Source organism: Hirundo rustica, chromosome 1 (genome assembly GCF_015227805.2).
Source record: "Hirundo rustica isolate bHirRus1 chromosome 1, bHirRus1.pri.v3, whole genome shotgun sequence".
Classification (NCBI taxonomy): Eukaryota; Metazoa; Chordata; class Aves; order Passeriformes; family Hirundinidae; genus Hirundo; species Hirundo rustica.
In genome coordinates, this window is record NC_053450.1 from 139,618,642 (window position 1) to 139,642,709 (window position 24,068).

Here is a 24,068-nt window from a genome sequence, read left to right on the forward strand (position 1 = left end):
AATGATCATTCTTCCTTTAAAACCATTTGAAGTCTTTCAAAGTTAAGAAGAAAAGAAATCTTAATACTGGCATCCCTAGATGGTCTTACTACTATTATTATTCAAAACTGCAATTTGTTGAAACTAGTTGATGGCAAGACTATGTTTCCATAGCATATTTTAAAATTCATTTTATGTTTACTTTAAAATGTATACATAATTTCATTTGGGCAATGCTGAATGCAGGTGTTAATTTCGTAATTCAATTGAGTCATTAAAATAAATTTATTTGGGGGGGGGGTTCCCTAGAAAGAGTAATTCTGCCAGCATTCTGTCTTGTGTCTCAGTAGTGTTGTTCCACTTTTCCTTACAAGTTATGGATTGTTAGTAGTGCTTTACCACTACTAGTGATCAATAACAATCGATCAACATGAGTTAGAATGCACAGGTGTTTCTGTCAAATATTGTTTCATGATATTTATGCCTATTCTGATACAGAAATACAGGCCACAATGTTTAAAATTCTGTGAATGTGCTAAACAGTTTGAGTTTTTGAAGTGTATCTGAGCCAGCAGCTGCTGTAATGACAAAGCAAGAGAAGTAAAGTCAGTTACACAGTATTGTCCAAAACAATGGGGACAGTCTCCATGGAATAATGAGTCTGTGGTACAACTGCATCCTGATAACTCCATCTCTTTAATTGTTCACCTCTCCTGGTTTTCTGATGCATGAGGGAGCCTTCTGATGGTTTTGTGGGGAAAACAGCATCTGAAATCTCTGGTCAGAGGTTGGGCAGGGAACCATGACGCTGGGTGTCTTCCTTTTACTGTGACACTTTTCTGGCTCTTGTGTTGTCTTGCTGTGACACAGTGCTTTGGCCATTCCTGACATGACCTAAATGACCACAAATAGCCTTGTTAAATGCAGTTTGTTGGCTGATCACAGCTCAGCCTGGCAAGAGTCTGAGCCATGTGGCATTGCAGAGGCCAAGAAGGTTCCCAAGGACTGTGCTCAGATTGCACGTGGCACAGGTCAGGCTGCAACGGAGGGAGTCTAGAGCCACCTTGTGCTCAGAGAATAGGTTGAGAAGTCAGTTGTGAGTGATCCAAGTTTGAATGCTGGGGCATTTCAATCTCCATCCCTTTTAATACATATCATCACTCCCAGCTTTGCATGTCCTGCTGACATTGAAGAGGAGCTCAGCATGACCTTGAGAAGTGTTCCAAACTTTTGTAGATTACTTATTCTGGAGTAGTCAGAATACCCTATTGTGTCCTTTTATGCTTGCCCTACATTAGCTATTAATGCTGTCTGAATCATTCTGCAAAAATGAAACAATTAATTAAAATAATTTAATTTGAAAGTATTCAAAAATAAAATAATTTTCTTTCTGCCCTTAGCTTATTTTAAGCAATGAGTCATAGCAAGACTTGTATTTGTCTTAGTCATTCTAGCATGCATCCATAATAAAGCTGTCTGCTTCACTGGTTTGGATCAGAACCAGGCTGTTATTGTGTGGTCATTTCTGCATACCATCTAGCATGACATTCACATGTTGCTGCTAAAATGCATCCACCAGGAAGACATGGCAGAAGCCAATAAAAGTAAAAGACTTTGAAGAAAACTTTCTTCATGAGCAGCCTGTCAAACTGCTTTGAACCAAATCAAAGTAATAATTCCAAATTTTTCAACCTAGAGTTAGCAGGGATAAGATGGATTGCATTGACTTGAGCTGTGGAGCTTTTTCATTGTTGAATGTTTAATTCTTTGTTGAAGGCTTAGTCCTGAAAATTTTGGGGGGGAGCATGTCTGAATGAAAACCTTTGTGCTGTCCAATAACAAAAAAGAGAAATCATGTGGCCAAATGCTATATCCAGGATAAGCTGTTCACTTGGTCTTTCAAATATTTTCTTCTGTTAATTCACGTAAGGATGTCACTGGTGGCTTAAGCATTAAAGAAGCTTGATGCTGAAAGCTGGTGTCAGATGCCAGACACATGAAGTGAGAAAATAGCCCTTTCTGGCCAGCAAAGGCTTCCACTTGGTTTTGTCATGTAATTAGAAACTCTCTGGTCTCATCTGTGTATACTAAACCCCATTCTTTTTACCTGAAAATTGAACCCAGTGACTTATTTATACTGGAGTATTCCAGTCCCAAGGTGTTTTGAATATTCTGTTCCATCAGCATAGGTGTTGCCAGCATTATCATAACAGATAATCATAACAGGAAAACCATTTCGAAAAATGAGAAAAATCTCCAGTGTTCTGCAGACATACAGGGGGAAAAACCCATCCTTTTTGGGTGTCAAAGCAGCAGTCAGTTTGAAATCTAATGTATGAGGATGGCAGCATCTGAGGAGGAATTTCCTCACCATCATACTGCACCAGATTGTGTGTAGCTGTACAAGTCCCTGAGGCTCCAGAGAAGAGTAGTTCTCCTATCCAAGTACATCTGGCCAATTGTGCAACAGGACAACAAATGTTCCTGTGCATCCCTTTCAGGAAACCAGCTGAGGCCCCGAAGCATGAGATTTGATTAGAATCATTGGTGGTGTGATGCACTGAACCAGGAGAGGCACTTGGAGGGGAGTCTGTGGTCACCTGCTCTACTGGAGGCCCAGTCTGTAAAATGAAAGATCTTGGATTTATTAAAGAAAGAAATTCTATTAAGCCCTTTTGTTTTAAAAAAAAATTATATACCTCACAAAGGCAATGACAGTTCTGCCTTTTTTTTAGGGCACTGTTTGTCATTCTATTATCAGTATATACCTTTTAATGATTCTGTATCAGATTTAGGATTTTAATTGTTTTCCTTGCATGCTTAAAAATATTTTTTCTTTATCTTGAAGCCTCATGGTGAGTTTACCATGAAAGCCACTGGATTTTCTTTCCTGTAACAATCATTTATATTTATATTTAATACACGCTGTATTTGATAGTACATATTAGCTTTTTATCTCCTTTTACTCCATGTCTCTTCGTTTCGTAGTAGATGCCATGGATTTTTCATCTCCCAGGCAGTTTATATATATGGCCTTCTTGGCCATACTTGGATACTTGGATACTTGGATACTTTTGAGCTTTCTGGGCCTTTTGATTATCTTTTGGTTATGTCTATTTCAGTTAACAATTTACATCTAAAGTGTGTGTTTTCCTGAGGGTTTAGGAAAACACTAGTTTTCAACACTAAAACACTATGTACATCAAAATAACAGAGAAAGATGGAGAATGTGGATAAAGGACGTGGATAAAGGACATGGAAAAGGTAGAGGCACTGAATCTCTTCTTTGCCACTTTGTCTTAACTTGTAATCCCTGAGACTAGTGGGGAAGTCTGGAGCAAGGCAAATGTACCTTCAGTAAAGGAGGATCAGGTTGGAGAGCATTTAAAAGTATTGGATGGACACAAGTCTGTGGGGGCTGTTGGGATGCACCAAGGAGGGCTGAGGGAACTGGCTGCTGTCATTGCAAGATCCCTGCCAATAATCTTTGAAACATCTTGAAGATTGGAGGAGATTCCTGAAGCAATGACGAAAATTATTTTCATTCCAGTCTTCCAGAAAGGCAAGGTGTAGGTTTCAGAGAACTACAGTCTGGTCAGACCCACATATGATCCCCATCACAGAAGGTGATGGAGCCAATAAACCTGGAAATAATTTCTGAGCATATGACAGACAAGAAGGTGATTGGGAAAAGGTAGCATGGATTTATGAAAAGAAGTCATGCTTCCTCATAACATAACACCTTTCAACATAAAATGCTGCTGAAAATTCTAATATTTTTGACTCATAATTTCAACTTTGCTTCCTATTTCTTAATTTCCATCTTATAGGTCAGAATCTGAGTTTTAGTTCTAGACTTAATTTGAGCACTTTTCACTGAGCAGAAGTTCTCAAGCGTGCTGTTCTCACAACAGTTCATGCAAGAAAACTGTAAAGCCTCTGTGCTTTTTCATTTACAAGTTTACTTTTGGGGTCAGTTTATAGTCCATAAGGAATTTTGAATATTGACATTGTTTCAAAAAGGTTCTGAAACATCTCATGTAAAGTCATCAAACCAGCCATCTGTGTCCTTATGGTTGCTATTTAATAGTAACATTTTCTATTAAATGTCTTTATGTTTTCTATTCATGATAAGTAATTAAACTTAAAATAAAATTAATTAAAATGAAATTAAGTGGGGATGCCACTATATGTGGTTGCATGTAGTTACATACCTGGTGTGTCATGATGTTTGCCATTTGGACTATCAGAATTGCCTTGGTTTAATATTTTTCTTTCCCTGTTGTCTTTAGTCATTTTGTAGTATGAATTAATTGCCTGATTGAGGTTTTTCTTAGCATTTTGTGTGCATTTCAGCTGATTTGTCTGAAATATTCAGAGTGATATGTATTATTACACCAACACAACCTGAAATAAGCAAACAAAGAAAACAGTATCAAGGGTATTAGCAATTACACAGAAATTGAGTTATAACTCCACCACTCTTGTGAGGGAAGCAGCTACTTCCCTGTCTGCATCCTGACAGGAATAGTGGCTTCTTCTCAAAGTGAAGCTTAAGGTGCTGAAGGAAAACCTGGGACCATTAGGACCTGTTGCCTCCAGGTCTACTAAAAAAAGATGGAATTGAGTGATTTATAAAAGACGGATTTCACTCCTTTGGGCAAAGAGATGAGGAAGGAGAGGTCACTTTTTGCATCATGCAACATGGAACAAGAATGGCAAAACATATCTGCCATAGAGCTTAAGGGGAATGCAGTGTGAAACACTATTGCTGCTGTTTACACCTGTTTCCCTAGGAGATTAGAAGAAGATTGGGAAATAATTCAAAGCATTTTGGCCTGTTTAGATCTGCAAGGTAACAGTGTGAGCCATTTTTGGTCCAGACACTACCTTGAGAAATGATGGAGTTGCATGTTCTTAATCTACAGAAGGTCACAATGAGGATGCTTTGGTAGTGAAGCGTACACTGAAGGCACAAATGCAGAAGGAAGAAATAGCTAAAGGAGTGTAAGCCCTTGGGGGTAAGGTCAAGGTCGATATGTATGAATCCAGTCTCCCCGCTGTGTGTCAAAAGTGAGATTAGTACAGTTTACTAGGGCTCGCCATTCCCTCACTAGCATCAACCACAAAAATGGGCATTCTTCTGTCACAGGACATCATCATGAAGGGATGTTGTACAGCCTCCCAGTTTAGATCAGAATGTTGTCTGCTCAGATTGGGCACTATGAGACAAGTCTTTCCTAGTAATAGGAAACTAATTTCTGCCCTGTTTTTCTTTTATTGAGTGCTAAGGTCAGAAGTAGATGGCTTTACTTGCAAGGTTATTTCAATATGCCTGTTTTCACAATGAAAACCTTGAATAATATTCATAGTGTAAGTGTCCTAATTTTCTGTTATTATTAGTAAAATGATGCCTGAAAAAATAAGAAGAAATGCAGCTATATGCACAATATTTTCTTTCTGGTGTGCTTTGGTACTATTAATGCACATATTTATAAAGCTCTTAACTTTCATAAGAAAAAATAATATACAATTTTAAAAAATAAATATAAAAATTAAATTAAATAATTAAAATAATTTAAAAATTAAAAAAATAAAATACCATTTTATTACATATTTTAGATTTCCTCAGGATAGTATTTAGCTCATTTTGCAACAAAGTGGTAGTAAATGGGGAGGGGAGGAGCAAGATGTTTTTGTTTGAAAATATGTAAGTTAAAAAAAAAGTGGCCAGCTATATGCTTGACTGGTTACTGAAATGCTGGAAGAAATGTTACTAAGTGTGGAATTACATCATCTTTCCTCTATACACACAAAAAGCCCAAGGAAATATCATTTGTCATAAGACCTATGCAGCATAATCTAAAATGCCACTTTAATGCTGAGAGCAAAAGGATTTAAAAAAAAACAACCAAACAAAAAGCACACAAAACCCCCAAGAGCCTAAAGAAAGTGGTGAACAATTCAAATTAAATCAGTTTTTTTACTGAAATAAAAGAAGGGTGAGGAGGAAAAAAATCTGCAGTTCATTTAATAATTACAGTTTGAAGCAGGGAAAAACCCAATAGTGCATAGACAGAGAAGATTGAACACATTAATGTATCTTTTGTATTTTGTTCCTTATCTCTACAGAAAGTTATGATTATTTATAAAACCTGACACTGGAATCATAAAAACATAGTCAGTGCCTTTCTTTGCCGGCAGATCTAAATCTCATTTCCTTGTCCAAGATTGCAAAAAAGGACCTTTGCACAGGGGATTCCCACAACACGGAAAAAGGGAAAGTAGCCTCAGCTCCCTCTGAAATCAAGAATCCCACATAATGATGTCTGTTGGAATCCCTGCAGTGGTTTCAGAGCTGAGGTGATGTGTGCTTACTAAATGACATGTTTTTCTGAGAGCTCAGAACAGCCACAGACTCTGTGAGCCGGAAGCTGGACCTCAGACAACTCCTTGAGATGGCAAAAACAAAGCCCTTGCTTTGCTGAGTTGTAGTAGGATTGATGGACTTTGTGCTAAGACTCACATTGTCCTGCTTTCTGTGATACATAACACTGTGTATTGGACTTTCTGCAGACATAAAGAGACAAAAAGGTCGAGCTTTCTCAAGGCTGGTTTAGGCTAGAGAGAGGCAGCCACAGTGGACGCATTTATCTCGAAGGAGCAGGCAGGGTATTCCTTGCAGTCTTTATTTTCAGATGTTGCATAGATTTCTGTGAAAGCCAATTGCAGATATTTAGTGAATCAGAGCTGAACACATAGCTTTAGAGGGAAAAAAAAAAAATAGATCAAGCTCTCTATGGTTTCTTACCTACACTGAAAAAACACCAAAACAATTAAACACTACCCAGACAGAGGTTTAGTTAATATTCCCATTGGATAGTTAATGTGAATTGCTCTTGTTATGAACTGTCTGCAGGAAGAGAAGGTCAAGCATTTTCAGACCAGACAGTACAGAGCTGAAACTGGACAGTGGTGCTCACTGGAGCTTCATGTGTTTCAGAACAATGAAATGGAACTCAGAGTGAAAAAGAGTCTTTTTACATTTTAAAGAAAAAGCAGATGTATGAAGGCAAAATTAGTAAGCTCCAGTGTTAGTCAGAAGAAGGCTGGAGCATGTAAAGAACAGGACCTTTCTGGCCATCCATGGCATCAGCTCTTCAGAATATGCCTCTGGTGGACCTCTGTGTTGGCTATTACTCGAATCCATAGTAGTTTAGGACTTGCTAGCTGAAGGGCTTTTTTTCTCCATGTGTGGACTTCACCATTATTTGTGACTCATAAATCCATAATAATTTAGGGCATGCTGGCTGAGGGGCTGTTTTTTTCCATGTGTTGTACTGTCCACTTTGCATGCACTTGAGCTATTTCCAATCGGTATACCCTTGTTTTTTAAGGAAGGAAATTGGTGACAGGCTGCTCGGAATTGTGCTGTAGCCCACTTGAATTTCTAATATTTCAGTGTCTTTTAACTCAAAACTGCAAGGAATCTTTGAATATCAGAGTTCACTTTCCTACAGTTGGCCTGAAATAGTTAATTCCATAAACTACAGCTCAGATTGCAAAGCTGATTTACAGGATTGCTGCTTTGAGAATGTGCTTTGAGCATGGAGAGATTTCTGCTTTTGTAAGAATTTTTGAGGTTTCGCTGTTTTGTTGTTTGTTTTTTATGGCAGAGCAGTTAACAGATGAGAATAGGTATCTTTTATAGTGTTAACATGAAATATATATATGTGCATACACATGTATGTATATGTATATAGAATGAACCAGAGGGTTAGGGTCAGTACTGAGCATTAGAAGCTGTGGAAGGTGCAGTACTTTTCCACCCTCCCTAAGGTGTTTTACTGCTCTCTTGAAATGGGATATAGAAAACCTTTATTTAACCAGTCAAAATATATGGAGTCAGATTACTAATCAAATGCTCATTTGGGACTAAGTCCTGGTCCTGTTGAAGCTACTGGAAACAAGGATGTGGAGAACCTTTCAGGACTGGGCCTCTCTTTCCAGAGGACTGGAAAGATGTATTTGAGAGTCACCTGCGCAGGAAGTTGTAGCATGAGAAGACGAGGCTGTCTTCCCCCTTCAGGAGGGCTGTCTTGGATGGAAACAGCTGCTGCTCTGATGATAGCTTCCCCTCGTTCTTCCAGGTGTGTCTGCTCAGCTGACCAGCACTCGTCTCCGTCGGAACACCTCCGTGGGCACCCCGTTCTGGATGGCTCCAGAGGTCTGGTTTCAAAACATTTTGTCACTGGTACTCAAGCTGCTCTATTCTGCATTTCTGCTCTTTGTCTTTCTTCCTGGTCCTTTCACCAAAAGAAACAGCAATGTCCTTTAAAAAGTGTTTTAAACCTTTCTGTCTTACATGTTTGTAAGAATTAAGTTAAAATGAGGTTTATTTTTGAAATTACAAGATTAGAAACAGGGAGCCACACACTGAAAGGCTTACTAAAATGTTGAAGAATGTAGAATATATGAAATCAACTAGTGATACTTTCCAGCCTATAAAGCTCTGAAACTATAAATATCTCCTCATGGATGGAAGGAGCCCAGATTGACACATTTTAGCTTCTATTTTTTGACTTCTACACCTGGAAAGTTTTTAATACTATATATCCATACTTGCTGCAGCAAGAAATGGAAAAAGTTATTATGAATGAAGAAGATGCACTATGATTCTGTGGAGGTTTTTCCAGACTGAAATTGAAGCACATTTTAAGCTGAGATAGGAAAAATATTTCCTTTATTTATAAGCTTATCTACTTAGAGTGTTAGTATGCAGACAAACACATACAACTACATCTTTTTATAGCACATGAAACTACTCTGTTTATACATATTTATTTTTATCAACACACTCTGTTCATATACATAGGTCTAGCCATTTAACTAATGGCATACATGTTGGTTTAGATCTGCAGCTAATGGGAAGACAAATTCTAGATTCATCCAGCATTATGGATGAGCTGAAATGTATATAAAGGTAAATACTTTGCAGTGATCTAATGAACTTTGTCCAGATCCGCTTAATCTGTATTGACTGATTTTGTTGAATAAGGACAGAGAGTAAGAGATAGTGAATTCAGCTTCTGCTTTCCTGATTTTTTTCACTTCAGAGAGAGAGCAGTATAGTTACAATAATTACTTAGCAGGAATAATCCATATTAAGAGTTGTAGGGTTGCTGAGTTTTCTTTTGCTTCCTCTGTTATGGGATGCAGTTTATCACCTTCAGCTGGATTTGTACCCTTTCTTCAAATCAGAGAACATCTGGCCAGAGACTGTGGTGTTCATGGACACCTGCTTTCTCTATTTTAAACATTGGGGCGGGGGAGGTTTGGCAATTGGATGGATGCTTTAGCTTTCTAAATGTGTGAATATCTGTTTACTTCACAGAATATTCTGTAAGAGATTCCTCCAACTGTGCTCGTGCGCTTAAATGTGGACATTTAACCATCCCAGTCTTTTATTCCAACAGGTGATTGCCTGTGAGCAGCAGCTAGATAGCTCCTATGATGCTAGATGTGATGCATGGTCACTGGGAATTACTGCAATAGAGTTGGGAGATGGAGATCCCCCCCTTGCTGATTTGCACCCCATGAGGGCACTCTTCAAAATACCAAGGTAATGCCCTGGGTTTTTTGGTTGTTGATGGGTTAGTCTGGACCTTTTCCTTAACTGTTGTTTTCTTCAAACTTAGACCATGTAAGTTTGTGGACTTTCTTTATATTATTTATACTAGGAGGTAGATTAAAAATACTTTGCCCCGCTGTATTTTCTACATGCTCTGCTTTAACCACGTTTGCACATTGGGAAGTTGAGAGCTGACTGTAGCTACATTTGAGAAAAAGTCATAGGGCCTTCTCCCAAGCGAGCTGCTGCCACATGAACGCAGGACTTACTTGAGTCTCGTGTATTCTGTTACAAAGAATGACATATGATAGGAATACGGAGTCTGTATATGCCGCAGAATATGCCACTCCCATATTTGTCTTCAGGAGTTATCTTCTATCCTTTGAAGCAAAGGTTGTTCCCCCACTCACATACATTTAGGCTGCAGCTTTTCATTAGCTTGTGCTGCTTCTGGCAGTTCCAGTGTAGGTGTCCTAGGTCAGTGCAAATAGCAACTTCTTTTGTGTCTTTTGCTTTGAAGCTGAAAATATAAGTACCCAAAGTGCCACTTACGGCATTTCAAAGAACATCAATCTCCAAGTCTGTAGGTAATGATCATACAGTAGTAGTTTGTGAATTGTACCCTAAGAACAGCAGCAGTACCACAACAGCTGAGCACACATAGTATATGTAAGTGCTTAGAGTCCTTTTCAACCAAGATGCCCAAACTAGTTTAAACTACCTTTATGTTTAAGAAATCTTGGCTGGCCACTGAAGCAGAGTATCAATGCTCTTCCTACCTTTGCTTGCTATGGAAAAAGCAGTTGTGAACTATTGTGGTCAGTCACTGCAGCTAGGACTTCAAAAAGGCTTCTGGCTTATAGTCTTACAGGTACTGGGCACCTTCCTGCCCTGGAGCAAATAGAAGATCAGTACCCTTTCCTTCCATTAAGTAAAACCTGGGAGCGATAGAGTAAACATTGAGCAGCACTTTAAGAAAAGCAGTCATGGTTGATTGAAAAGAGACAGCAAGTCACCTCATCTTATTGGCTGGTCATTCCTTTTGTCTTCACAACCATACTCAGTGAAAATGACATCTCTGAATGGAAGAAAACCAAGACCATTTCAACTAAATTAACACCTAGAGTAAACAGCTCTAACAATAGAAAAGAAAGCAGTATAGCCATTTACAGTAGATCTGTATTTAGACCTTCATTTCTGATTATCTTCTGATGAATGAGGAATAATTAATAGAGAACCAATTCCTTTGGGCACTTTATTCAGCAAGTTGATTAATTCAGTCCTGAGGAAACTTAAAATAGAATTTCTTTTTAAAATTTCTCCTAAGAGAGTATATTGTTTCAGGCTCGGAAAAAGGAACTTGCCATTACAAGTGAATAGTGATTAATGGGTTGTTAGTTTAATTTCCTTTTATTGATTTGATTGAAAAAATCACAGTGATTCTTAGCTACACTTGGTAGATCATCTTGATACTATTTCTCATTATTAGTTATGTAAAGTAGGAAAACCAATGAGGCATTGCAGCATCTACCCATGCTCCTTTTACCAGTGGAAATCAGTATCTTTTTTCGGTGGCCTTCTAAAACTCATTACTCAGCCTACTTTCACACATTGTTTTTGTCAAGTGAGGAGCTTATTAACTTATCACCACACTAACCTTTGCAGGAATCCTCCTCCAACACTACAGCAGCCTGAACTGTGGTCACCTGAATTCAATGACTTCATTAACAAGTGAGTAACAACTGAGACCACGAGGGTTGAATATGGAACATGTGTAAATGTCATGTGTAAAACATATTTTGTGGAAATCTGTTGCAGATACTCCTCCTTAAAAGCCTAGTTTGCAAATTGAGTTTGACTTCCAGATGAGGCTCTGTATTTAAAACATTTCAATACCCTTGACATTTTTTAAGTTAGAGAATATTTAGTTTTAAAAGTCAACCATTTAACTTTTTGGACTCATTAATTCTGTGAAGCCATGTCAGTTTTCAGTGCAGAGCTGTTCTGATTAAGATGGCTGTATTTAATATGGAGGCATGAATGAACTCCACACAAGCATTTAAAAACTCAACTGCAAACCCTTGATGATCATGTTTTTTTCTGCCAGCACAGGTGCTTGACTAAAGATTATGAGAAGCGTCCAACAGTATCTACTCTTTTGCAGCATGATTTTATTAAGCAAATTGAAGGAAAAGAAAACGTGCTACAAAGGCAACTCATGGAATTTATTGATGTTCATCAACAAATGGGAGTCACTGAAAAGGCAAGGTAAAAATAGCTGAAAAGTAGACGAGCTCATCAATCTTGATACTTCCGGTGTTTCAGAATGACTAGCACTCAGAGAAAGATTCAATCTTTATAACTTTAGCTGGCAAAAAAATAGAATGCTTAATACTTGGGGTCCCTGGTACAACCCACGAAAGGGGAGAGGCGTCATGAATGACATGCAGGATGAAACAATCTTTAGAAGTGCGTCCTCTTCTTCTGTGGCTCAAGATATAGGCTTAGACCCCAGCTTTTAGAAAGTTAAGGTTAGGTGAAATTAATGTTTGGTGTTCTCTTACATTTGCATAGTCAGCTAATGTTTACTTTGAGCAAGTATGCTAAAAATAGCTAGTCAGAATCCTGCAGGAATGGGATGTTTCTGACGGAAATAAGTGATAATCCTAGAAGACTATGTTTTGAAAACTTTAAATCTTATGTTTTCTTGAATAGATTCTTTCTTCCACTGGTATCTAAATGATATCAATTCCAAACAAATCACTTAACACCTGATGATGGCTTTTATTTAAAATACTTGAAAATGTCTTGGCTCAGTTTTACAATTGAAAAAACTCCATACTGTACACTTATGTATCAGATGTGAAATGTTGTCGATTAGTATTGAAGTACTGCTGGTGTGACGGCTCCTGCTTCAAGGAAAAGCATGATGTTTTTCTTTCTTCTTTTTTTTTTTTTTTTTTTAATGGAACATGAAATTTAAAAGACATTTTGGTATTATACTCTATGTGGAAAAGGTCTGTTAAAATCTGCCACATTTACTTTCACACATTTATAGTAACAATATATACAGCAGTCTTCAGTTCTAGTTCTGGAGAATTTTCTATTTACTCTATGTTTGAAGACAATAGTAAAAATATATATATTTCTAAACAATTATGATATTGAAGTTTTTTCAACTGGATATCAGAGGAGTAGTGCTTTCTCTTTTATGACATCTCAGTATAAAACTATGCATTTGGCTTAAATTTAAGCTTCAGCCTGGATTTATATGCTCTATATATTGCAGACTTGACATTTGCTTAATCCAGAAAGATTCTTGAATTCAAATAAGCTTATTGGATGTCATTGCTGAGCACTAAACTAGCAACATAATCCAGACTTTAAATAGCATTTATTTATATAAAACACAAGGAAATGATATGTGGTAAAATAAATCCAAACCACTAGGTTATATAAATGGAAACCTTGTTAACACTTGTGATATTAGTCCTTTTAAAGCCTAAATTATTTTGAAAAAAATCAAGCTCCCAGTCAATTAGATATTGTGACTTTTTTACCCATTTTTGAGTACTCATTTTTTAATTCATATTTTCTTTTCCAAATCCTTTATTTTTTCATGTAAATGCTGCATAAAGCAAACTATATGAACTTTTTTTTTGTTTTCTGTATAATACAAACATAAAGAAAGTGGCCAAATTTGCATGTGCATAGAGCAGTCAAGTGGCACAAGAAGAGGATGATCTACGGTATTTCCTCTGTCCTGTTTAGATGGTGTTTTATAAGCTGATGGCTCTTCATGGGAACTAGAATTTAAGGAAATATGTGATGAAGTTGCCTATGCTTTTATAGTTGATCAAGTGTAACTTTTACCTCAAATTTCCCAAAGGAAAAACCAAAAAAGAATTGTACTTATTTAATTCAGAGTGTAATGTAAAAGGCATGGTTAAACTGAGCATAGCCCAAATTTCAGTTTAGCAGCTCAAAATACTAACAAATAGTATTTCCAACCCAAATGATTCTGTGATTGTGTAATTTTGTGAGATATCCTGTAACACTGTATAATCTCTTATCATTCACAGCAGAAAAAACCACAAATGCTGTTTTGTAGTCAAAGATCTTTAAATTCAGTGTTACGCTTTTTAAAAAGTCTTTTATTACTAATCATATGTATCTTCTGACCTTTAATCTGCACAAAGCAAATGGTGTTAAAAGCAGTGTCTGTACAGAAGTACCATGTAAATCTGATTTAGAGTCAAGACAGGCTGTATAGTGACAAGTCCCCTGGAAGAGCTGCTCTTTTCTTGTTCATGCTCTTCTGGCACTGTTTTTACACTGATGTGTTAGGATCCTACTGTGAAGTTTCTGAACTTTCACCAGTTACTGGCAACTTTCCTTATAAAACTGCTTCCTCATCTTGAGCTCACACTCTCTCTGTCCCTAATTTGAAGGTATAACTCTCCTCCTTCTTGACAATAGCAGTGACAGTGGGAGGCAGGTAGTTTAAGGGATTAAAGATCTTTTCCTTCCACTGAGGGAAGAAATCCTGCTACCTGTATTGTGTTGTATAAATGGGCATTGGAATATAAAGTCAAGAAATTTGCTAATGTTGAGTTAAAGCTGAAAAGTTGAGTTAAAGTTAGAAATCCAGTTCTTTTCTCTGTATGTGTTCACTCTCCTCATCAAATTTTACTTCATTAATTGCAGTTTTGTATTTCAAAAGAAAAACATTAATAGCTGAGGTCCAGCCACTAGGTTTTACTGTGTGCACTATTTCTGTTTTCACTCAAAATCAAGTCACCTTCGTAGCCCCTTGGGCTGAGGGGTAATTTGGTTCTGACTACTTTCTCCAGCAGTAATCTCTTGATGTGCTTGTGATCTTACCTTGCTGTTTGCTGAATGTGCAGTTGATACAGTTCAAAAAGAAAAGCTCATAACAGTTATGTCACATTCTCAGGGGTTTTTGCAGAGAGCCTTACCCTCAGATCCAGTCTTTGTGCACTGTGTGTGCTCAGGAAGGATGTGTAATCTCTAGGCACAGAGTGGAGCCACCCTGAAGTTTCTCTCTTTGGCACCATTTCTCCTGAGGTATTTTCTAACACTGAGGACTCACTGAGTCATGAGGGCCCTCAGGACCTTCCCAGTGTTGTTTCTCTAGTGAAGAGGAACCAAGGTTTAGGTTCTGCATTATACTGCATCTTCTCAAGAGATAGAAACAAGAGGAAGAGAGCCCATGAACCACCTGACTAATCAGAAGAATCTCAATTAACACTGATAAAACTTTAAATGGCAGTATGCCACAGCCTGGCTCCAGATTTAATCAAAGTGATAGAAGATAATAGTGGGTTTGCAGTAGCCTTTGAGCAGTGTTCTAACACTAGAATATCCTGTGCTACTCAAGACTCAAAAAAGCATGAGTAGCAATTAGCTTCATTAAAAATTCAATTCTTTTTACTTTGAGCAAATGCAGTACATTTTTCTCTAAAATATATATATATATTTAAATGCTATCTATTTGCAACTTTCCTAGCTCAGAACTCAGGCTGAAATGACAATGGGAATAGCAAGAGATAATATCCCTTGATACAGAACATGTCCCCATAGCATCCTGACTGTAACATCTTTAAAATCTGCTGCTGGGAATTATATATGAGCTATATATCAAATATGCTATATGAGTTATACTATATGGGATAAATTCATGTTAGAGAAGAGGTGAAGCAGGCAAAGTTGCATACTAAGTGCAATTAATTTTGATGAGGTTTTTGTGAGAAGAGTAATTTTCAGGACAGGGGCCCTGAGCTTGACAAAGGCTTTCAGTATAGCAGTATAGCTGTTAAAATTTATAATTAGTGATGAAAATTGCTATTAAAAATGAGCACTGCAGCATATACCCCAAAACAGTTCTAAAAGTACACTTCTTGCTGGGCCAAAAGAGGGAAAAATCCCTGCATTGTAAAGAATTTTACTCTGCAACAGAAATAGTTGTCTTTGAAACAACCTTCAGAACTGTCGCATCTACACCTGACAGTCAGGCTTGTAAGACTTCTATCTTGAATTGTTTGGCTGTCTTCTTCTTGACTGCTTTTACAGTAATCTCTGTAGAAATATGCAATGATTAGTACATTGTGTATTTCCTGGGAATTGTGAGTCATTCCAGAATGAGCTGTACATATGAGGGTTATTCAGTGCACCTAGATTTCAGCAAATTACTCTGGTCCCAGATTAAGAGTCATCTTTATATACTCTCTGAGTAATTATGGGAAAGAGACCTATTCTGCAAAATGATGCAAAGTTTTGAATTATTTTCTTAGGAGTTTGTCCTCCTGTATTGGCCATATAGGGTTAGCACTGAAATCAGTAACACAATACTGAACAGTTAGTCTATTTAACTGTTTGGAAAGGCCAGGAAGATAATTTCATAAAAGTTCATGTACAACATGCAAAAAGGTGGTTAATTTATTGACCCCTATTAAAAGCAGGGAATACAGTAAAGTTTCCTTTCGTGACTTTCCCTGACTGCACAGACTTGTGTCACCCATTTTCTGGGTGTTCACTCTGTCCCAGTCCCTCTGACTCATCCTGACAGTGGAAAGCAGCTGACAGCAATTCTTCAAGCTCAGCTCTGCAGGGCGGGCTGTAGGAGAGGCTGGGAGATCACCATGCTTGACAAAGGCAGTATGAGGAGCAGTACAAGATAGTGCACACAGAGTCCAGTGCTGTCTTGGCCAAGGTCTCCAGATAACATCTGGATCAGAGTAGTGGCTTAAATGGGAGGTTTTGGAGTTCCAGTTCAATCTTTGATTCCTTTAGACCAGTTCTTCCTCTCCTGGAACTCAGTGTGGGCTTTGTTATACCAAGAGGTGTGTGCTTCTGCACTGGGGACACTCCTACGTAGGATGGCTGTGCTGCAAACTTCTCTCAGGCTGTAGAAGCAGTAGGGAGTTCTGGGAACAAAGGTAGATTAGAATAAGCAGATCTCCAGTCCCATAGCTAATACACATCTCTATATCTGAATAATGTTCTTCTATATAACACAATGAACAACAGCAATGCCTGAATGAAGAATAGTTTACCTCCTGAAGAAAAGAGGAGGAAGATGTTCCTCCTGGATTCAGAACTCCTGAGGAGAAATGCTCTGCAAGTGACACTTTACTGTTGTGCCAGTCCACTTGCTCAGCAACTCATTTCTCCTGAGGGTGGGACACTTCAGCAGGCATTTTGTACCCATGGAGCTTCTCCTTTACCATCTTGATATGGCTGTGAACACAGTGTGTGGGCCTGACTCATGAGGAACTAATCCCAAAGAGTCCTTTTAGAAATGTCCTATTTGCTCAGTTAAGGACACACACTTCCCCCTGAAATTTGTCAGGGATACAGCTGTTTCTTGAGGCTGTTGTGGAAGAATAATAATCTATTTTGCTTACAGGTCATGGAGAAGCTGCACAAGCTTTGTCAAACAGATTGTGCAGAGCTGGGCACAGGCCACCTCTGAATCAAAAGCCCCATAGCTCTGCAGGGCAACAGTGTGCTCTCAGAAACATTGCATAAACTGCAGCACAGCTCCCTGAGACGGCAGCCTGTAGTCTCAATGCTGTCAATCATTCAAATACAGAGGAGAACACAGGTTTGTCTGCAAAGCATTGTGCAGGTGCAGCCGGAGGCTTATCGCTGAAGTCTTACACTTTCTAAAGTCAGGTACAGATTTTCATAGATAGCAGACTGTAGTTTTATTTAAGCAGATTTCACAAGATATATCTGTGAAGAAAAGAATTTGATTTTAAGTGTGAATTAATATCGCTTTGTGCAATCGCCTCCAGAGAAAGATCCTGTAGAGGTTTCTCTGTGTTGCTTCTTTGTCATTTTACTGCTGTTTGTAACTGCTGGGAGGTGTACAGCTGTTTCCACCTTCACCTTACAAAAACTTCACTATTTTTAGTTTCTTCTTTACACGCAGACTAAGGCCAGCCCTTTTCCTGTCACTTCTTAGTCTGTAGATGATTCTCCAACCAGTTTAGGCAGAGAGTTCAGCAGGGCATCATGAGTCACACTTTCCTTTTCATGGTATTTTTGGAACTATCAGAAATCTTTTAAATACATTCTGACAATTTGAAGAAGAAAAGCTGCGCTTGCCTCGTTTTGATTTAACTGAATCTTGAAAGATAAGTGGGGGAGGGGGGGGGGAGCCTTGGCGTGAAAGAGAATGCACAGAAACAATGCTGCCTTGACTCATTTTCTTGTCCTTACTGCATTGATGTTTCTGGCCTTTAGCTGCCTGAATTGCTTGTCGGGCATGCTTGTAAAATCCATTGCCTCCAATATATTTTTGAGCAGAACAGAGAAACGTGGTTATTTCAGTTCACAATGTCTGTGTGCATGATCTTAATGAAACTTCAGTGCTGATGTCAACAGCACTGATGTGGGTTTTTTTAAGTGGTTGGAGTGAAGCAGTATAACTGCCCTTGAGGGGTCTGTGCCCTTTGACAGCAAAGTGGAAAAATATTGTGTTCTGCAAATCTGCCACTCTTATGTACTCTGGAGAATGGAGAATATAATCTGGTCCAACAAGGGCTAGTGTTCTCATAATGCCAGCTGAAGAGGATTACAGGAGGATCGATTTTATGTAATTAAACTTCCCTGGCATACATAGAGATCTGCTTCCTTAAAAAAAAAAAAAAAAAATTTCCATGACTGGAGCACTCTCCTCCCTTCCTGCAAGGCAATTGTTAGTTTCTTACATTAAATGAAAAATGGTAATTGAAACTAATCATGGGAAATACCACTCTCTCACTGATATGCAGAAACATTTTAGGATCTAACATAATAAAAAAAATGTGTTCAATGTGTAATAGTTCCACCAGAAATGGAGAGCAAAGCTTGACAGATGCTTTGTCTTGGGTCTTTCTTCAGCAATGGAAAAAATAGAACAGTAGAGGTTGATGTAGTCCTGCAATTCCCACATCTTTCCCTTGTGTACATATTGATAGCTCTCTCTCAAAGTCACACTGATATTAGATGCATACTCTGGACAAAAAATTACCTTCAGGTACCATACAGGTACAAAGGAGAAATCATTTTCGCTGTCCAAATTTGAATTTTTTCAAATTAAGCTTTCAAAGAGATGTGTAAATAAGAATGTGGATTATAGAGGGGATGGATTTCTGTTGAGAGGGTAGGATATTGTCTGCACCTCTGACTTTAGATTCAGTAATGTCCTTTAGCTGCTAAATGCAAATGAAACAGCAGCAGATTATGCAAGGCTGAGGAGATAATTTAAATCTTAATATTGCCACATCCTCTTTAATACAACCTGGGGGTACATTCTACCAAAAATTGTCTCATACTGTTGTTGCAAGGACAGTACTACCAGGACAGCTCTTGTGGTAAAACTGGTTTCCAAAGGAAAGGAAAGAATAGGTCAAACCTAAAATAATCCTGTCAGTCCTTTGGTTCATTGTGCTTCCTGGTCACTTGGCCTCCTCACTGGATACTGTGCTGCAATTTTGGCAGAGAAACTGTGAAACTGGTAGCTCTTCCAAGGAAGATGTGTTTATGTCTTGATATTAAAGTTGCAGAATTACTCAGCTATGGGTGTGAAGCTCTTGCCTTTGCGTTGTGAACAATTAAAAAACTCTAGTGGTAGCTAGCAGCTGTGTAAAGGGGAAGAAACTGGCACCAGGATGAGGACAGGCCATTCTGTCATCCTCAGGGAATTATTGTTAGAGACAAGAGAAATTGAAGGAAGTGATAGATGAAGTGCAGTCCTGTCTGGATTTCCATCATCCAGATTGTGATTGCATTTACAGTTTGGGAGGGCATCATTTGCCCATTTCTTCCAGTCCCTTTTCAGTCCTGGCAATTAGTTATTTCACCTAGTTGATGCCTGCTTGAGTTTCTGCACCTACATCCCTCATCAGTGCACAGCCAGCATGACCTGAAGCAGCACTCATGAACTAGGTGATGTTCATGGAACAGTTAAGTCCATTAAATATGCAGTAGATCCATGGGTGTTCAGCTTCCCCCATCAGTGTGTTGTTCACTCACTCTAACTTTCCATCTTGGTGGGACTACACTCTTTCTTCTGTCATCTGTTCACTGTATATCAAAATTCTTGCCTGTGTAGAAAACACCTGTCTGCTTTAACCTATGCCATATATCCAAATATCAAATTTAAATAAAGAACTTCCCTGGTCTTGTCTGGGATCAAGGTAAAGAGAGAGTGCCTCACACAACAGTTTCCTGGCTGTCTCAGGTTACCAAGGTAAATGTTCCTTGTGTTTGAGAGGTGCCTTCCCACCAGTGTCATCAAGGGGAGTGAGGTCATACCAGGATATCAGATTTACTTAATAGTTTTTCTGTGCTTGTGCCTTATTACACAATTACAATCTGAGCTTGATTTAGTTTGTGAACTCTGCTGTTACTTATTACATTTCCCTTTCCCTTATTTTCCCTCATCTCATAGAACAAGTATAACTAATATGAATTGTAAACCTTGCATTCTCTGCTGTGTTTGCTCTATTTAGCAATGCCTTTATTCTTGGATAAAGAATGATCCAAGTCTCTGGGAATTTTCTTGCTAATTAAAATAAGACTGCATAAAGTTGGGTTTGTGGTTTGATTGAAGGAGAAAAGAAATGTAACTTTAAGACAAATTTCAAATTAAACTTGAAGTTTAACCCTGATAAAAAAGATACTTGAAATTTTGTTTCCTTCTCATGTATGACTTTTTTTCCCGATGAGTCCAAGAAAATTTGGCCAAGATGTATTTCGCTTACCCCAGTGGTTCTGTAGCACTTTGCTCTATAGTGTGGTCATCTCAGCCAGATTTTAGAGCACTGTCATTACTAAGCTAGAAATGTTTCCATCCTGAGTATTTTGTCTGCATCATCTTTGCTGTACTATTTCATCATACACCCCTGGTTTTGTCCTATACATAACTTTTAGCAGGATCTTTTTGCATGTTGGTGCCAGAGTTTCACTGTTACATGCTTTATAAATAAATTCTTTTTTTTACTTGTATTGCCAAGCTCTAGTCTTGAAGCTGATGTATGTGTGTGATCTAAGTAGGGATCTATAGAGTGACAAAGTTCTTCATGGTTGCAGTTCTTGGATCAAATCATAGCTTTTGAACTGTCAGGTACAGGTGTGCTGTACCGAGAAGCTGACTCCTGTCCCACTATTCAAACATTTACATGTTTAAATTCAGAACAATGGAAAGCTGGAATGTTTTGGCCTCCAAGATGTTTGCAGATGCAAGATCTGCTTTGTGTTTCCTTACATCAGGAGGCTGTATCTCTTTCTTTTCTAGATTTGAACGTATTCACACAAAGAAAGGGAACTACAGTAAGTCACTAGTTTCAAACCAAGAAGAGGTAGATGATTTGGCAACCTTGGAGGTACTGGATGAGGTAAGAACCTCTTTTTTCATGTTTTCCTGAAGAGGAGTAATCACATATTAAATCGCAATCGTGTGCTGTTGATTTGCAAATTCAACTGTATTGTCACACTTCAGTTGTGTAAGTGTACAATGACATTTCACCACTTTATGTCAAATGTTTTGAACAAGATTTACTGTGTCAGAAACGTTCCAACTCAAAGCTAAAACAATCTGTGGAGTTATATCTTGTAGACCAAACACTATTGTAACACCATTGACTAAACAGAATATATCACTGGATTTTATTACAGCTAAGTATCCAGTTTGCAATGGTGTGTTAACCTGAAATTGGTCTAGGTCCAAGACCTTCTATCTCTGTTGCTTGAATGCCAAGAGTTGTCTTACACTAGCTCACCATACTCTCCCAGACTGGGTTCTCGCTGACTTATTTTGGTAGAAATGCATGAGGGACAATTTATGTCAGCTGAGCCTCTCATCTGTCAATGCCTGCTGATGAACCTTTGAACAAATTACTGATACAAATACCACTGGTTTTTCAAAGTTCAAAAATGAGTCCACTAGGTGCGGGGAAACATGGCATAAGGGAGGGAGGAAGTCTGCTGTGTTTATGCTTTAAGCTTCACAACCAGAAGGAAGAATCAGGCTGCAGCACATTATCTGCCGGTCTTGGAGGCCATCAGTGGTTGTAAACAAACTGTCATTCCTCATCTACTAGGCTGTGCATAGACTATAATTCATATTCTCTTATCTGTAAAACTTCTCAGGTATATTGTGTCTTTGTCAGTCCAGAATACTCATTGTGGCACTTGAGCTGGCAAACTGTATAATGCTGACAGCTCACAGAACATCTTCCATCTTCCCAAGAGCTTTGTTATAGTAGCTTGATGTTTAGTTAATTGTAATTGAGCTAACCCAAACTTCATCTACTGGACAAAATTCAGGTTTAAGCATTTTTTTTGTATTGGGAAGAGTAAGACTGCTGAGGGTTTTTTTTTTAATCTTTTACAAAGATTACTTATAAACAATCCAAGCTAAAGAGATTTTATTGCCCAAAAACCCCAGACAAACCGGAATGTATCCCACCCCCTCAGAGGTGGAGCATTCTCATGGAAGTCCTCAAGAAGCCTCTGTCTAAATGCATTGTTTGACTATATGGTGTTACTAAATCAAATCCAATTTAAAACCACTTCAAGATATGAATGGCAGCTTCTTGACTTGTAAGTGTATTAAACAGGACACAGTGTACAACACTGTGAATAGACAGATGAGGAACGAAAGCAATTCCTTCTGTAGTCCTCTGCTGCCAGTTGGTCTGTTCCAGTGGGTATGGGGCCTAAATATTTTCACTTGTACCTCAGATTAGTCTCAAGGCTGGTTTGAATTTCTTCAATTTCTTCAGCTCTGTGGCCTGTTTTGATTGGAAACCTAACCAGGCACTTTATATACCCAGCTGTGTATGCAGAAGAAGCTGAGGGGAATTACATCAAGAAATTTGAATGCCACTAATGGGCCCTTCTTTTTTCTTGGTTCAGGGGAAACTGGCTCTGCAACAGCAAAGAACAATCACAGCAGAGACTGCTTGTTAATAGGGAAAGATGCCTCATTGTTTACATTAATGAGAACCAAACAGTTGAACATCTGTGTTGTATAGTAACTGAGAGTAATGTTAGAGCAGCTCTAATGGCAGTTATGGACTTGATCAAATGGCTCTTGCTTGATAAATTACATGGAACTATAGTAGTAGAAATGTAGACAAGACTGTCTCATGGAAATGTCTGATGAACTGAATGAAAACAGTGCTTATTAACTCCTTTTTCTACAGCCACTTGTGGATCTGTAAGTATGTATTGTTCAAAGTGAGTTTGGACACAAAAAATTAGAAATGACAGTGTGTTTGAAAATATTGCTTACTTTTGATCATGATCCATTGTACTCCTGACTACAAATACCTTCTCTCCCCATCTTCACTCATTGAAACTATATAAATATTTTATACATTTTCCTTATTTTTTTCCCCCCATGAGATTCATTGTTCCTGTTCCTTCTCCATCAGAATACAGTAACAGAACAGTTGCAGAAGGGTTACGCCAAGGACCAGATCTACACATACGTTGGGGACATTCTCATCGCTGTCAACCCATTTCGGAACATAGATATTTATTCTTCACAGGTGTGAAAATTTAGGTTTTGTTATTTTAAACTAGCACCAATTTCCACTAAAATACAAATATTTGTGTTAAGTATAAAGTAAGACCATTCTTGAGATTTATTTTAGCTTATTCTGAAAAACAGAATTACCAGCAGAGATGTTCTTACAAGTGCACATTGAGACACATTCTTAACACTTGCTGAATTTCAGTACAAAAATGAGAAACTCCAAAAGAATTGATTTCTAATGTCTTTATGTCTACAGTGTAGATCATGAACAAAGCAATCCTGTAAAATGTTAACTTCTGTGAATCTGTCTCTTCATTATACAAAAGAGAGTTTGCCTCCGTATGATACAAAAAGGGAAAGATATTAAAGTTGGATCATACAATAATTTGGTGTTATTAATTATCCGATATTACAGGTACAGAAAAGATCTCAAGTTTTAGCATCAATATCATGCGGAGATACTAATAGGAAGGGATGCACAAATAAATTTAAATGAGTTGGAACTATGATGTCTGACAACAGTAAATTTTCTCCTAATAAATTGAGTATCATAGTGTAGTCAGAGCTAAAATTATAGAAAATTGCAGTTCATTTCTTTAGCAGTTCTTGTAGTCCTAAGTACATTCAGATTCATGGTATAGTGAGTGCAGTAACAGTTCCCTCAGAAAACTTCACTGCTGGAAACCTCAGCATGCTGTACACTAATCTAAAAACAAAACAGAACTTCAATTAAAAAAAGAAAAACTTTTTTTAAAGGACAGTGATAATGTCTTCATTTTTCTTACACTTAGCATTCCAAACTGTATATTGGAGCCAAACGGACGGCTAACCCTCCTCACATTTTTGCTGTTGCTGACATAGGCTATCAGTCCATGGTGACGTACAACTCCGATCAGGTATGGA

General features: G+C 38.1%; 1 protein-coding gene across 3 annotated transcripts in view; it reads left to right on the top strand.

Annotated features, from left to right (window-relative positions):
• MYO3A (myosin IIIA) overlaps positions 1–24,068 on the top strand; it is a 108,237-nt gene that overhangs the window by 30,137 nt on the left and 54,032 nt on the right. For all 3 annotated transcript variants that reach the window (XR_005703336.1, XM_040080173.2, XM_040080184.2), the window contains exons 5-11: positions 8,130–8,206; positions 9,456–9,601; positions 11,276–11,341; positions 11,723–11,878; positions 20,919–21,018; positions 23,062–23,178; positions 23,957–24,061. Coding sequence is in view for 2 of the 3 variants with exons in the window: in XM_040080173.2 (XP_039936107.1) it covers positions 8,130–8,206; positions 9,456–9,601; positions 11,276–11,341; positions 11,723–11,878; positions 20,919–21,018; positions 23,062–23,178; positions 23,957–24,061 (767 nt within the window). In the remaining variant the exon portion in view is untranslated. The remainder of the gene's footprint in view (positions 1–8,129; positions 8,207–9,455; positions 9,602–11,275; positions 11,342–11,722; positions 11,879–20,918; positions 21,019–23,061; positions 23,179–23,956; positions 24,062–24,068) is intronic.